Source organism: Plasmodium sp. gorilla clade G2 (genome assembly GCF_900097015.1).
Source record: "Plasmodium sp. gorilla clade G2 genome assembly, chromosome: 8".
Classification (NCBI taxonomy): Eukaryota; Apicomplexa; class Aconoidasida; order Haemosporida; family Plasmodiidae; genus Plasmodium; species Plasmodium adleri (nom. inval.).
Window position 1 is genome coordinate 730,001 of NC_041700.1, and position 18,238 is coordinate 748,238.

An 18,238-nucleotide genomic window follows, 5' to 3' on the forward strand; every position below is an offset into this window, starting at 1 on the left:
ATATAGAGTTATCTTTTTAATTTTATTTTATTTTTATATTATTTTTTTTTTTTTGTCTCCTTAAAAAATATAATTTTACCTGGTCCATTAATATAACATGATTTGCAGCTATTAAATTGAGACCTACTCCTCCAGCTTTTGTTGATAAAAGAAAAACAAAAATATTTTCATCTTTTGAAAAGCGTTTTATAATTTTCTGTCTTTCAATAGTGTTTGTTGATCCATCTAATCTTACATAAATTTGATGACCTGTATCATTTTGTGTACCCACTGATGAAGTAGAAAGTGTTGATGAAGTAAGACATACATCTTCATCATCTTCGTCTTTTTTCTTTTTATTATAATCACGATTTGTATCTTTAGTTCTTTCTGAATTTTCCATATCTTCATTATATATATCATTTGGTTTTTTTATATTTTCTTTAAAACTAAATTTTTGCTCATCCTCCTCCTCCTCAATAATATTATTATTATTATTGTCATCATGACGTTTTGTTTCTTTATACATTTGATGATCATTTTGTTCGTGTTTTATAAGCATATCATCATTTATATTATTTTCTTCCTTACAGATGGTGTCATTTTTATTTATACTTTGAGAACTTTTAATAGTTTGAATATGATCCATATAATCAGAATCATCATATATAAATTCATATAATAATGCCTCTTCTATAATATCAAGAAAAGTGGTAAACTGTGAAAAAATTAATACCTTTTGTTTTTTCTTCCTAATATCCTTAATAAGAGATAACATATGACTAATTTTACTACTATTCAAAATATGTTCTTTTGTTATTAAATATTTATTTAATTTATTATCACCTTGAGATATTAAATGTTTAATTGATAAATGAATATCGAAATCTGATATTTTCATAAATTCATTTTCAACCGTTTTTAAATCTAGATCTACATATTGATCAGTATTATAATAAAAATATTTTGAAATTTTTTTAATATCTTCTATAGTATAATAATATTTATGTAATAAAGGATGGTTACATATTCTTCTAAGTATAAATATAGAAGCGTTAATCATTTTGCCTCTAACTTCTTTACTATTTTTATTATTTTCTAGATTCTTCTTTGATTTCATATTATTATTTGTAATATCCTTACTAGAACTGTCTTCAAACATATTGCTATTATTATTACTATTATTATTACTATTATTATCATCCTTTATATTATCTTCATCAATATCATTACTATCATCATCTCTTTTGTGAATAACAATATTGCTATTCTTATTCTCTACATCTGTCTTTTCAATGTTAATAGTTTCTTCATCCATTTCTTTATCATCATCACAATCAATATCATCTTCAACATTATCTTCAATATTGTTCATATTATTTGTATTATCATTATAGTGACCATTTTGATAATTTTCTTGGTCTACATTTGATTGGCTTTCCTTCTTTTCATCTGTATTATCTTTTATACCATTTTTAATTTCTTTTTTATTTAATATGGCATATATTTTTTGTAGCTCCTTTTTGCTAGAATGTGTTTCTAAAAATTCAAGATGCTTAAATGTCTTCTGCATCTTTGAGAATATTTCATCCTTATATAGATTAAGCTGTGTATTATTTAATGGTAACTTAATAATAAGACTATGTTTTTTGGGCATATCTATAAAGACATGTTTTTTTGATCTTCTTAATATATATGGTTCAATAATAAGTTGTAATAAAATGATTTCTTTATTCTTAATTTCTACATGTTGTTTTAAATCATCTCTAATGGTTTGTATTAAATAATTTTTAATAATATTTTTATTTGTATCTGAAACAATAACATTATTTTCTTTTTCACTATGATCTTTTATATTATCATCTGTTAGATCTTCATCACACTTTATATCATAAATATTGCAATTATTGCTAATATTGTTATTATGGTCTGATATATTATGACAGGCATCTGTATATTTATTCAACATCATCATATTATTATTATTATTATGATTATTATTTTGGTTATCATTTTTTTTCATGATTTCCTCAACGAATGTTGTTAATTTTGGAGTAGTTCCTTCATCTGTTTTTTTTTTTTTATTTCTTGTTTGTACCTCTTCTTCATACATGGTTATAAAAGCTTGCATAGCATTATTTATATTAGTCTCTGTAAATATATGAGGCATTAAAAATAAAAGAAGATTTGTCAATTCTTGTGTTTTATTTTGTATGGGTGAACCTGTTAATAATATTTTATTATTGAAGACAATTTTTTTTTGTAACTTTTTATATATAAGTGAGTTTTTATTTTTTAAAAAATGTGCTTCATCGAAAATGAGATAATCATATTTTTTAATTTGTCTAAAATAAGAAACATCATTTTTGCCCATAAGCATATTGATACTTGTAATGATTAAATGAATATTATTATTACTATCATTATTATGATGATCACCATCATCATCATTATTATTATTGTAACTACTTGTAAATGTTTTATTATTCTTGTTTGACTTATTACTAAATATGTCATAAGCTAAATATCTTCTTTCAGACTGAGTACCATAATATATAATTTTATGATTTTTTAAATATGGACACCACATATTAATTTCATTATCCCAGTTTTTTAATAAACTTGTAGGTGCAACAATAATAGTTTTATTTTTAATGGTTCCTGTTTTATACATATAATCTAGAAAAACACATGTCTGTGCTGTCTTTCCAAGTCCCATTTCATCAGCTAATATACCATTTTTATTTTGTTTATATAAAACATATAACCATAATACTCCACATTTTTGATAACATTTTAATTTATGAAATGTATCTACATATTTTTCGAAATTTTCATAATTTGCTTCAAAATTACTAACTCTAAAAGATCCTTTAACAAATTCTTTTATTAATTCTGTTTTTTTTTCTTTTTTTTCTGATGTAAAATAATCGATAATTTTATTTTTTATTTGTATAGATATATATAAACATTGATATAATGTATTTAAATTATATTCATATTCTGCTTTTTGATTTTCATCATCATAAGAATCTATAATTTCTATATCACTATTTTGTTCTTTTTCTTGTATCATTTTTTCTTTCTTCTTTTTCTCATTATTACTATTTTTATCAATATTACTTTTTATTTTATTATCCTCACTATCAGAATTTAATTTTCTTATTTTAGTTTTTTTAGATGATATCTCTTCATTTTCATTATTATCATCACTACTAGAACTATCTAATAAACGTCTTAACTTTTTCTTCTTTTTTTTCTTTTTTTTATTCTTCATAATTAATATCTCATCATCTTTTTTTTTTTCTTCCTCATGTTCTTTCTCCTCTTCTTCACTCACCTCCATTTTTTCTTTATACACATATTTATTAAAATCCAAAATATTGTTATTTATTTTTCGTTTTCTTAAGGGATCAACAAATTCAAACACATCCATTCCTTTCTTAATAAAAAAAAAAAAAAAAAGAAAGGAATAAATAAATCAATAAATAAATAAATATATATATATATATATATGTGGACAGGTGATTATTCAATTTACAATATATTGTCAAAAAAAAGAATTAAGAATAAGGTATATGTAATAATATATTATTTTATTAAGGGTTAATACCCCTAAGGTTTTAAAAGAATATATATATATATAATATATAATATATATATATATAATAAATATATAATTTAACACATCAAAGGTATTACATAAATATATTTTTTATTCTGATATGTAACTGTTCAAATAATAAAGCCATAAATATATATATATATATATATATATATATATATATATATATATATATATACATACATATATTTTTATTTATTTATATATTCTTTTATGCTCATTTAGTACTTATGTGTGTTTTAAAAAAAAGTTTAAAGAGCTCAAAATTAATAAAATAAAAATATTATAACCTTAAAAATATTTATCTTAAAAAGGTATATATATATATGTATAATATCACTTAAAAATATAATATATTTATCATCATATGAACCTTAACATTTATTTATATAAAGGTAACTTTTAAAGAAATAAAATAAAATCAAATAATATTTATATGTAAATATAATATATATATATATATATATATATACTTTTATTAAAAAAACTTTTACGTATATTTATCAATTTATAAAGATATAAAGGTTATGGTCTTTTTTTTTTTTTCATATATAATTTTAAAAAAATAATGATAAACATATTATATTATATATATATGTATATATTTATTTCTCTGATTTGCGGCTACTTTAAAAATATTAAGTTGAAAAGTAAAATAAAAAGACGAAAAAGAAAAAATATAAATATAAATATATTTACATTATATAATTATATAATAAAATATATATATAATATATATGAAATATATTTATTTAACAAGTTTTTTTTTATATATATTACTATATAAGCTCTTTTCTCATAATACTATTATAACATATATTATATATATATATATATATATATATATATATATATATATATAATATTTATATATGCTTATTTTACGACTATTATTGCTTCTTTGTTTTTGCATTTTTTTATTTTTTTATTTATTTATTTATTTATTTTTTTTTTTTTTTAATTATCATCATCATAAATCTAATATATATATTTTTTAAATGCATATTATTTAAAAATAAAATGATAGATAAGAAATATATTAATATAATATGATAATTTATAATAATATGCTCATTTAATTAAAATTTAAGAAGATATATAAATTCATAAATTATATTAATATTATTTTATGTATTATTAAGAATGAAAAAAAAAAAAAAAAAAAAAAAAGGCTTTCTTCAATATTTATAAAATAAATACTTATAAAATTATTATTATATATATATAATATATTAACAAATTTTATATATAAGTCAGAATGGGTGTATTTTTATTATATTACAGTTTTATTAATAATATATATAAATATAAGTCATTTATTTCAATCGTTTTATTCTAATCTCATGCATAAAAATATTATAAAAATATCATTATAACAATTATATATAATATATATAATATATATTATATATATAATTGATACATATTATTTTTTTGTATTTTATTATTACATATAATAATATATTATACATATTATAATTATGTATTTTTTTTTTTTTTTTTATTTATTTATTTCCCATAATTTTAAAAAATATATGTATATATTAATTATATAATTAAAAAGTTATATGCCATTATGCTTTTATGATACATTATTTTTTTAATGTGGTATCATATTAATAAATACCATGTTCTATGTAAGTATAAATAAAAAATATATATATATATATATATATAATATATAAACAATATATATACATGTGTTCATAAAGTACTATTAAAAAAAGTACAGGAAATAATATTTAAAAAAAAAAAAAAAAAAAAATGATATTGTTATATTTTTCTTTTTTTAAAAGTATCTTTAAAAGGAAATACGTCATGAATAAATGAATTTATATATATATATATATATATTTATATATACAATATGGATATCTTAATTTTATAGTTATGTTAAAATAGTTATACATAAATGAAAGAAAAAGGAAAAATAAAATAATTTTTATATATATACATTATTGATATATTTGAAGGAAAATAAGAAGAAAAAAGAATTTATTATAGGGAAATAATCATTTTTTTTCATAAATGGAATTATACATATTATATATATATATTATTTATTTATTTATATTTAATTCTTATGTAGAGACAACATGTCGGTATATTAAAATCGCAACAATGAAATTATTTATATATTTAACATATAATTTTTTAATATAATTATTTTGAGTCCCATAAAAGTTCGGATAAAAAAAATATCCCCATAAATGTATAATTTATGTGTGTTATGATAAATATAAAAATGTACATATATATATAATATATATAATATATATATGTATTTACATTTTTATAATTATATTTTATATATGTTTAATTTTGTGTGTTTAAAATTCAATACAGTATAAATAATACAATTAAATGAAACGTTAAAAAAAAAAAAAAAAAAAAATAATAATACAAAAACAAATGTAAAAATATACATATTATATAATATATATATATATGTGACACATTGAAAAAATAAAAAAAATGTGTCTTATGTAAGAAGAGCTTTTCTCGAATTCATAAAGGGTCTATATATATATTCATAATCTTCATTTAATGAATCTAAAGTTTCTTTATTAATTTTATATACAACAAAACTAAAACGAGGTCCAATTTCTTTGAGGACAATTTGATTTGTTTGATTTTTTTCCCAATTATAATGTCTAAAATATATAATATCATTTTTATTAAAGAAAACAATAACACGATTATTTTCATATTTTTGTAAATTTAAATATTCATTATTTTTAAAATATATTTGTAACTGTTCATTATCATCTTCATCATCTTGTGTTGTTTGTGTTATGAATTTTATTTTGTTCATTTGATTCAAATGGTTATTATTATTGTTATTAATATTAGTAGTATGTATATTATCATTTAAATTATTATCTTTTATAATTTGAGAATTATGTCTAGGCATTTTTCTTTTATTCATACGCATGGTAACAGGTGGAAATAAATATTTAAATATATTCATAATTCTCTTACCTAGATCTGAATGGAAATTATGAAATATTAAATGTGGAGTACACAAAGATATATTATCAATAATATCATTAAATTCACATCTCATTTTACAATCTTTTATTGTGCAAAATAATGTAGGTCCAAATGGTAAATGACAAATAATTAGATTTCTAGGTATTCCTTTATATTCATGTAAAATAATAACATCTGTAATATTATTTTTTCTTGCAAAATTTAAAATATCTTTAATAAAATAACTACCCCTATTTATTTTTTCACTATTTGGTATAATTAATTTTAATTCTTTTGCAAAATTTTCTAAGGTTGATGATGGATTTCTTGATGTTGTTATTAATACTCGTGGATTTTCAAGACCACAAAAAAAATATTCATCATCAACTTTTCTATCAAATGATTTCTCATCATATAAATTCATATTTTTTCTTAATTCACTTTCTTCATCTTTTAAATCTCCTCTTATCTTTTTATTTTTATCATAACTTTCTTTTATACTCTTAATTTTTTCAGCGTACTTTTTCTTCTCATCCTCTACTTTTTTTAAGTATAAATATTCTTTCCTCAATCGAATATTCCTCCTTAGCATTTTTTCAAAAAAAAAAAAAAAAATATAAACAAAATTAAAATAAAATTTAAAATTACCTTTTGTTATATATATTTTTATTTTATTATATTTTAAACATATAACACTATAAACCTCAATTCTGACTCTCTTTCATATTATATAATATAATATAATCTTTTTATTTAACAAAAAATTAAATATATGAATGAATATGTCACAATTTTCATTATAATTAAAATTTTATATATATGTAAATATTTTTTTTTTTTGAATAGATATTTATAATGTTATATTATAATCATAGCAACTGTTGTTATATATTAGGCACCATTATTATAATTAAACAAATTATAAATATATTATAAATATATATATATATTATATATATATTATATATATTTTTATTTATTATTCCTTTATATATATATATATATATATACTTTTATATTTTATCTTATAATTATTCTTAATATATACATTTTTGTACTTTTTATAATGTATTTTATTTTTTTATAATTTATAATATATTATATATATTTTTTATTGAAAAAAAAAAAAAAAAAAAAAAAAAAATTACATATTACATATTACAACGTAATCTACATATATAAAAAAATATTCTTTTCATTATATATATATATATTGTGAGAGAGACTTATTTTTTGATTATACTTATATATATGGAAATATGTAATTATTATATATATCTTTAATTTTTTGTTACATAATATTTCCTTTTATTTATTTTATTTTTTTAATTGTCCATAAAAATATATAACTCCAAAGAAAAAAATGTTATATATATTTTTTATGTATATAATATGAATATTAAGTGTTAGAATGATACAATTTTTATTAACATATTATTTTTGTAACTGATATAACAAAAAAGTTGTAAAATGAAAAAAAGAAATTAAGAAGATGAAATACATTTATAAAAATAACCTTTTTTTTTTTTTTTTTTTTCTTTTGGAAGAATAAAGAAGTAATATTAAATATAAAATTTAAAGTGTAATACTAAAAAGGAAAAAGAGTTAAAAATATATTATTATATTATATTCATTTTTTTGTTTCCCATTTTTGTGGGTTAACAATTAATTTATTTTCCAACAATTAGAAAATTTTTTTCTCATTTTTATATCTCATATATATATATACAATACTTGTTAAAGCTTTATAAAATAAAGGTTGGAAATATATATTACATAAATGATGAAAATAAATATATATATATATATAAGGTTGTTAAATTTTTCTTTCTTTTTTTTTTCTTATTGAAGGAATAAGAGGTTGTATTCAATATATGATCATAGTAAAAAATTAAACACACAAAAACAAATTATATATTATTATAATATAAATGTGGAGCTATTTAATATATCCTTTTATACTTAAATTTTTTTCTTTTTTCTGTTATAAATAAAGAGGAAAAAAAAAAAAAAGGAAATGAAAGAATGGGCATATTATATATATATATATATATTTATATTTATATTTATTTATATTACAATATAATATTTATACTTTATAAAAACTGTTCCCAAGATATATTATACTTTATATGTCTTTATTTTGGAATACATATAAAGAAAAAAAAATGAAAATATCTTCAAACAAATAAAAAATAATATATATATATATATATATATATTTTCTTTTTGTGATTGGGAAAAATATTATATTAATATAAAAATATAAATACCTTAAGAAAACATACTATTATTTTTTCTCATTTCATTTAAATGATGCTATAAATTATAAGCGGAATATTTTACAAAAAGAAATAAAAATATGTTATTATAAATATATAATAATGTGTTTTATAAGTAAAATTTAATGTATAAAAAATTATATAATAGTATTTTTTTTATTTTATTTATATGTGAATCGAGAAAATAAAAATGTTTTAAATATATAAATAAATATACATAAATTATATTTCATATATATATTATATAAAATAATATAAAATATATTATTTTTTATAAATAATGCAAAATTATGAAAATCCACATATAATTTTTTATATGATAAATTAGGCCCCATGGCCTTATTATTATTTTTTTGAATTTATAAATTTTTTATAATAAATCATAAATATATTTATATATATATATATATATATATAATATATTTATAATTTTATAAAATTATATGTATTATATATATAATATATATTATATAAACTATATATTTTAAAAATAAATATTAATATTGTATAGATACCTATAAAAACATGCAATTGAATAAATATCTTGTAAATTTTTCATAGAGTATTTATATTTTTTTCTGCAGGGTAGGAAAAAAAAAAAGAAGGGGACGAAATGGCCCCGCATTTTTTGGATTTTTATTTGGGGACTGAAAATTAAGAAATAACGAATTTTAGTCCCTTGAACTTGCAAAGAAAAAAAAAATTATAAAACTAGAATAAAAAGTTTTTTTTTTTTTTTTATAAAAAATATATGAATGTAGCATTTATAATATTTTTTATTGAAAATATAAATTATATTCATATAAAACATCTGGTGAAATACAAAAAATTAAGTTCAACAAAAAGTATATATATATATATAAAATATATTTACATATTTTATTTATTATATATATATATATCATAAATTTTTTTATGATACTTCCTATTATATTTATAAATATTTTATATTAATATATATATATATTTATATGTATTATATATCTCGTTTATAACAAATTAAAAAATATATAATAATTTATTTATATTTTAATATAAAAGTAAATAATATATACTATATAAATTATATTATATTAATAATATATACTATATATGTTATATATATGAAAAATAATTACATATTATTTATATATTATATTATAATAACAATATTATAAAAAATTCGTAAAATATAAATTTTTTTTTATTCTATATATTATATTTATTATATTTGATTATTCATTTATATGTATATTTATATGTAAAAAAAAAAAAAAATAATAATAATAATATAAATTTTATAAAATATAATAATAATAATAATAATTATATTCTATATATATATATTTTTTATAAATAAAAATAATATATTTATAAAAATATATTTATATATATATGTTTAAAAAAGAAAAAAAAGATAAAATATTTTTATAATAATAAGAATAATTTTTCTTATTTTAATTATTTAGAAATATATTATTTGTAAAAACTTTATAAAACTATATATAATATTATATATATATATATATATTTTTTATCATAATATTATTATTAAATATAAAAAAAGAATAAAGAAAAAATGGCAAGTGCAAAAGGTTCAAAACCAAATTTACCAGAATCCAATATTGCTATTGGTATTGATTTAGGTACCACTTATTCTTGTGTTGGTGTATGGAGAAATGAAAATGTAGATATTATTGCTAATGACCAAGGTAATAGAACAACCCCATCTTATGTTGCTTTCACAGATACTGAAAGATTAATTGGAGATGCAGCTAAAAACCAAGTAGCTAGGAATCCAGAGAATACTGTATTTGATGCTAAGAGATTAATTGGTAGAAAATTTACAGAATCATCTGTTCAAAGTGATATGAAACATTGGCCATTCACTGTTAAATCTGGTGTTGATGAAAAACCAATGATTGAAGTAACTTATCAAGGAGAAAAGAAATTATTCCATCCAGAAGAAATTTCTTCTATGGTATTACAAAAAATGAAAGAAAATGCTGAAGCATTTTTAGGAAAATCAATAAAAAATGCTGTCATTACAGTTCCAGCTTATTTTAATGACTCTCAAAGACAAGCTACTAAAGATGCTGGTACCATTGCAGGATTAAATGTTATGAGAATTATTAATGAACCTACTGCAGCTGCTATTGCTTATGGTTTACACAAAAAAGGAAAAGGAGAAAAGAACATTTTAATTTTCGACTTAGGAGGAGGTACATTTGATGTTTCTTTATTAACTATTGAAGATGGTATTTTTGAAGTAAAAGCTACTGCTGGTGATACTCACTTAGGTGGTGAAGATTTTGATAACAGATTAGTAAATTTCTGTGTTGAAGATTTCAAAAGAAAAAACAGAGGTAAAGATTTATCAAAAAATAGCAGAGCCTTAAGAAGATTAAGAACTCAATGTGAAAGAGCAAAACGTACCTTATCATCATCTACACAAGCAACTATTGAAATCGATTCCTTATTTGAAGGTATTGATTACAGTGTTACTGTTAGTAGAGCCAGATTTGAAGAATTATGTATCGACTATTTCCGTGATACATTAATCCCAGTTGAAAAAGTTTTAAAAGATGCTATGATGGATAAAAAAAGTGTACATGAAGTTGTTTTAGTTGGAGGTTCCACAAGAATTCCAAAAATACAAACTTTAATTAAAGAATTCTTTAATGGTAAAGAAGCTTGCAGATCAATTAATCCTGATGAAGCTGTTGCATATGGTGCAGCTGTTCAAGCAGCTATATTATCTGGTGACCAATCTAATGCTGTCCAAGATTTATTATTATTAGATGTCTGTTCATTATCATTAGGTTTAGAAACTGCTGGTGGTGTTATGACTAAATTAATTGAAAGAAATACAACTATACCTGCTAAAAAAAGTCAAATCTTTACAACCTACGCTGATAACCAACCAGGTGTCTTAATTCAAGTATATGAAGGTGAAAGAGCCTTAACTAAGGATAACAATTTATTAGGTAAATTTCACTTGGATGGTATCCCACCAGCACCAAGAAAAGTACCACAAATTGAAGTTACCTTTGATATCGATGCTAACGGTATCTTAAACGTAACAGCTGTAGAAAAATCTACTGGTAAACAAAACCACATCACCATTACTAACGATAAGGGTAGATTGTCTCAAGATGAAATTGATCGTATGGTTAATGATGCTGAGAAATATAAAGCAGAAGATGAAGAAAACAGAAAAAGAATTGAAGCAAGAAATAGCCTTGAAAATTACTGCTATGGAGTTAAAAGTTCATTAGAAGACCAAAAAATTAAAGAAAAATTACAACCAAATGAAATTGAAACATGTATGAAAACTATCACAACCATACTTGAATGGTTAGAGAAAAACCAACTTGCTGGTAAAGATGAATATGAAGCCAAACAAAAAGAAGCAGAATCTGTATGTGCTCCAATCATGTCTAAAATCTATCAAGATGCTGCAGGTGCAGCCGGTGGTATGCCAGGAGGTATGCCCGGAGGTATGCCAGGTGGAATGCCAGGAGGAATGCCAGGTGGTATGAATTTCCCAGGAGGTATGCCAGGAGCAGGAATGCCAGGAAATGCCCCAGCTGGTAGTGGACCAACAGTTGAAGAAGTTGATTAAACTAATAAAAAAAAAACAAAAATATTAAGAAAAGGACAATAATATATATTATATAAATATATGTAATATATATATGAATGTGTAATAATATATACAATATTTATGCATATAAAAATATTTTTTATATTTTCACTTATATATAAATAAACAAGCTATTTATTATCACATATATGTAATTATATATATATATATATATATATATATATATATTTATGTATGTATGTGTAATTAATTATTTATTTTTTTTTTCCTCATAATTTTAATAAACTTTTGTACTGCTTAGAAATTAAAAAATTAAGAAATTAAAAGTTTTTATTTAATTTGAAAGATTATATATATACAAAATGTGAGTAATATATATATATATATATATATATATATATATATATATATTATTGAAAAAGCTTAAAATTAAAATGTTCTTTTTATCTTGGGATCATTAAGGAATATTATTATTTATAAATTCCATATAAATTAAGCAATAAAAAATTAAACACTTTATGTTGATTCGAATAAGTTTAAATAATATTGAATTGTATGAAGTTCTAGTAATATATAAATATTAATATATATATATATTATATTTCATATGTAAAAATATAATATATTAATCATCTTTTAATTTAGTAAAGAATTATATATTTCACACTAAACCTCAAATAATAATATATTTTGGTTTTTTTTAAAAAATGATTTTTTTTTTTTTCAAATGATTAAATAAAAGTTCTATTTATTAAATATAAACAAAAAAATAGGAAAAACAAAAATAAAAAAAAATAAATATATATATATATATATATATATATTTATATTTATACATTTTCAATAAGCATGCATATGTGCTTTATCTGAGTTCTTTTTTATATAGATACATTATTGTACATATCCTTTAAAATATTTCGTACGAAATAAAATGTAGGATCTAATGAACTTTCAATGCGCCATATGAAATTACTATTATTATTATGAACTTGTTCTTTTGTCTGTACTTCCTTTTTAACACATGTATTTCCATTAATTATAATTTGATTTTCATCTACAAAATTTAATGATCTATTAAAAACAGCATGTATATTTGTGCATAAGTTTTGCATATTTACATCTCCAATATATAAATTTCCCTCTATTTTATTATTATCTTCTTCTTCATTCATATCTTTGGATAATATACATTCTTGTCTATCTGATGATAAACATGAATCTGAAAAATCAATAGAATCTTCATCAAATTCATCGTTTTCATTTTCTTTATCATCATCGATATAAAAATTTAAAAACCCTCTTTCATTACTTTTTTGTTTTTCTTTTTCTTTATCTTCACTGGGAATGTTTTCTTCCTCCTTGTCTTCTTCATATTTTTTGTCATCTGCTAATCTTAGTATGTAATTGACGTCATTGTATTCGTTCCAAAAGGTGCTGTGTTCATTAATAAATCTTTTCCTCCTAAAAAATAAAAAAATAAAAAAATAAATAAATATAAATATAAATATATATATATATATATATATATATATATATATATATTTCTTTTTGATGATCATATTTCATTTTGTGGGGTATATTTTTTTCAAATAAAAAAAAAAAATAATATAATATAATATAATATAATCATATTTTATACTACATTATAATATTATTTTGTACCTCCTATAATTTTCGTAGACATCTTTTTTATTTTTTGATGATACATCTGATATGGTGGCTTTAATTTTATATATTTGAAACTTATCATCCTGACAATTTTTCGTATTAATCAAATTATATATACTTCTTATATATATATTTTCATAATTCATATTTAAAGGAATATGAACTGAATCAATTGACTTGTTGTTTAAGCAAAAATAACGTTTAAAAAACACTTCGTTATGATTTTTAGTATTATAAAAATTTGGATTATAGAAAGTATAAATTTTTGTATAATCATATGTACTTATATTTGAATGTAATAACATTTCTAAATGAAAGGAGTAGTAACTATTATATGTAGGAAGCAAAACAAAATGTTTCGGTTTCATAAACTGTATTATTGTATTTAATGTATTTTGATTAATATAATTTTCTAAATGATATAATTCTATTAAACATTCAATAGGTATAGATACATTTTGTTTTTTTTCTTGAGTTGGTATTTTTTTTAAGTAAACAAATAATTTATGTTTCCATGCCATTTTTTTATTTATCATTTGTCTACTATTTTGATGTTTATAATCTGCATCTAATGTATTATTATTGAATGTGTTATTTGTATTTAATATATGTTTTCCTTTATTTATATGGTAATAATCTGACATGTTTTCTGATTCATCTAAATTCTTTTTCATATTATAATTATCATAGTGATAATTTGTTTGATTCATATTGTTATTTCTTTTTTTGTTTTTTTTTTTATCACCCGAAAGGTTTTTAACATATTCATCTTTCTCTTCCTCATCATCATCATAATCACCATCTTCATTTTGATTATACTTTTGTTCCATATTATCATAAAAATATAATTCTTTTTTTATATTATTCGATATTTTCTTTTCATCTGCCCCTGAAATTTTATAATCGTCCTCCTCAACATAATTATTGTCATTATCATCATTCAAGGGTTCCATTTTTATTCTCACTTTTTTTTTATTTTTTAAAAAGTCATCCTTTACATCTTCCACAAGTTCTTTTTTATAATATTGTTCATCATCATCATCATTAATTGACTGGGAGGAATTTTCATCATCATTATAGTTATTATCATTTTGATAAGAAAAAGTTCTGTACATTTTTTGCTTGTTTTTTTTTTTTCCATTGTTACCTTTATTATTTATGTGATGATTGAAATCATCGTCATCATCATCACTTTCATTATGATCAGATAATTTGTTTATATCATCAATTTGGTTATCATCATCATCACTTGTATCTTCTTCATTAAACGTGTTTATTCTGTATAAATAATTTTTTTTTTTATTTCCTTTTAAAAAATAACCTTCTTCATCATAATCGTTGGAATTACTACTATTAGAAGATTCGTCGTAAATTTCATCATCATCGTTATTATTATCATCATTGTTATCTTCATTATTATCATCATTGTTATCATCATTGTTATCTTCATTATTATCTTCATTGTCATCATCATTATTATCATCATTATTATCATCGTTCTTATTATTATCATCACTCTTTTCACTTTTGACAAGCGTATCATTATTTTCCTCCCAAGCCTCCTTTTTACATTTTATTCCTTTTTTTTTGTCAACAAAATTGTTTTCCTTTTTTAAGTAAAGCATTTCTTCATGAGACTCAAAAATAAAATTCATCTGTTTATTTTTTTTAACACTCCTTTTAATTTTTTTCTTTTTCTTTTCTTCTCCTTTCTTTTGTAGTATTTCATTCTGAATATTGTCCTTCTCTTTCAAATATATTTCATACAACATTTTATCATCATATTTTATATTCTCCACATATGAAAAATTAAAATGGCTAGTTTTCTCTTTTTCTTTATTTTGCTCATTCGAACTAAAATGCTCCCATATATTGCTTGACATATTTTCTTGTCCTGTTTGTTCTTTTGTAAATAAAATAAGATTTTCTTCTTTATTCAAAAATGTTGATAGAATCCTTTTGACAGATTCATTGTTTAAAGTCGATGGAAAGGAAAACATGATGTAATATGTATCTTCATATTTTTTAAAGTCGTTGTAATTCTTCAAACATATTAAATTTTTAATTTTAAATAAATTAATTCGATTCTTATGGAAGTTGTTTTTTATATGCACGTTCATGTAGGTTAGAGACGTAAAGAGAAGTCTTATGAAATTTTCTCTAAAAAGGAAAATATGAATAAAATGGAAATATATATATTGATATGTGTATGTATGTATATATATATATATATATTTTTTTTTTTTTTTTTTTTTCCCTTACCCATATGGACATAAAAATAAGAGCATATATCTTTGTGAACACACTTCTAATAAAGCATTAATGTGAAACAAAAGATCAATAAATATGCCTACAAAACAGAAAAAAATAAAATTATATTATAATATAAATATATAATATGTAGTCATTATATTATATAAAATAATAATATGATATACTATTTTTATATGTTTACTATCTATATCAACAGGTAGGAGCACACATCCCATTTTGTTTATAGTTTTATTTACAGTATTCAAAATATTTTTCATATCCATCATCTTAGTACAATTTTTATTTGAATAATGAAAGTTACTAATATATGTAAAAACATTTGATTCTTTTATTACATGTGATTTTTCTATAAAAGAATAATCTTCTAAATTACAATTTATAGAATATAAAATTTTATTATTAAATAATTTTAAAATAACAGCTGAAGAACCTATATTATCTCCATTATTTATCAAATATAATGGTAAGATATATTCAATATATGTTTTCTGACATATTACTTTTTTAAAAACATAATGTTCCATAAATTCTAATATTATAATATTTTCATATAAATTATTAATTATTTCTATATATTCATTTTCCTTGAAATTTTTAAAATATTCGCAATTATAATTACATTTCAAATAACTTAATAAAATATATTTACTATATGATTTAATATATTCATGACATATTATAGGAACCTTTTTGTTTCTTTTTAATAATTCCATAAACACTACTGGTAAGCAACCAATGCAGTTTAAATTATGATTCGTTATTATTATCAAATCTATAACTTCACATACCCTACCAAAAAAAAAAAAAATAAATAAATAAATAAATATATATATATATATATATTATATATATATATTATATATATATATATATATATATATATATATATATATATATTATAATGTCACCATATGATTATATATAAAATATATACACTTTTGTACACATAAATATGTTAACATATTTATTCTCTTTTTTTTATCTTCCTTTTTTTACCTTATAACATTTTTTATATCTTCAAGACAAAATTTATCATCCCATCCACAATTTATCAAAATGTAAATATTATTATCCTTTCTGTCATTATAAAAATCTCTCTTATTATTAACATAATCATATTTATATAATTCTTTACAATTATCTTTTTCTACATTTATATTTTCTTCACTTGGTATTAAAACATTTTTATCTGATGATTGCTCTTCATCCTTAACATTTAAATTACCCTTTAATGTTAGTCCTTCATTTTCTTTTGCTACATTAAAATCTTTTATTATCAACAGAGTACTATAAAAGTTATTACTATATAATGGTACAATTTCTATAAGCATTCCTTATATGTTTAATACAAGAAATCATATGGTGATTTTATATTATTGCAATGAAGAAATTTTAAATATATATATTTATAAATATAACAAGGAAAAAAAAATATATATATATATATATAAAGGCAACCATATACCTATGTATATATATATATATATATATATGTATATTTTAAATTCTTTATAAATATTATCCTTCTTAACAATTTATAGAAAAATTAATAAGGTACAATAACTTTCAGTTTATTATATAACAAAAAATGTCTGACATATATTTATTTAGATTTTCCTTTTTCATTTCACAAAATTTATTTATTTTTATTTTTTTATATATCTATTTTTATATTTCACTTTAAATATTGTTCTCAGTTTTCATTCTGTTTTAAATGATATTGTTTTTACGAATAATGAATCACAGATTCTCTTTTGTTTTCTGTTCTTTTATAATAAAAAGAAAAAATAATAAATAATATATATTCATATATAAACATAAACAAAATATAATATATATATATATAATATA

At 19.2% G+C, this 18,238-nt stretch overlaps 4 protein-coding genes across 4 annotated transcripts in view; 1 reads left to right on the forward strand and 3 right to left on the reverse strand.

Moving 5' to 3' along the window:
• PADL01_0817900 (DNA helicase, putative) overlaps positions 1 to 3,415 on the reverse strand; it is a gene marked incomplete at both ends in the record, with an annotated part of 4,408 nt that extends 993 nt beyond the window's left edge. The window contains one exon of the mRNA XM_028681523.1: positions 80 to 3,415. Coding sequence (XP_028537893.1) covers positions 80 to 3,415 — 3,336 coding nt within the window. The remainder of the gene's footprint in view (positions 1 to 79) is intronic.
• A 2,671-nt stretch (positions 3,416 to 6,086) lies between these two features.
• On the reverse strand, positions 6,087 to 7,169 carry PADL01_0818000 (U3 small nucleolar ribonucleoprotein protein, putative; the record flags this gene model as incomplete). Its single annotated transcript, XM_028681524.1, has 1 exon — positions 6,087 to 7,169. One exon carries the CDS (start codon positions 7,167 to 7,169, stop codon positions 6,087 to 6,089), a length of 1,083 nt encoding a protein of 360 aa, XP_028537894.1.
• A 3,248-nt stretch (positions 7,170 to 10,417) lies between these two features.
• Positions 10,418 to 12,463, forward strand: PADL01_0818100 (heat shock protein 70; the record flags this gene model as incomplete). Its single annotated transcript, XM_028681526.1, has 1 exon — positions 10,418 to 12,463. The coding sequence occupies one exon, from the start codon at positions 10,418 to 10,420 to the stop codon at positions 12,461 to 12,463; it is 2,046 nt and encodes a 681-aa protein (XP_028537895.1).
• An 860-nt stretch (positions 12,464 to 13,323) lies between these two features.
• Positions 13,324 to 17,718, reverse strand: PADL01_0818200 (conserved Plasmodium protein, unknown function; the record flags this gene model as incomplete). Its single annotated transcript, XM_028681527.1, has 5 exons — positions 13,324 to 13,906; positions 14,108 to 16,273; positions 16,376 to 16,463; positions 16,569 to 17,176; positions 17,384 to 17,718. 5 exons carry the CDS (start codon positions 17,716 to 17,718, stop codon positions 13,324 to 13,326), a joined length of 3,780 nt encoding a protein of 1,259 aa, XP_028537896.1.
• Between the last annotated feature and the right edge of the window lie 520 nt (positions 17,719 to 18,238).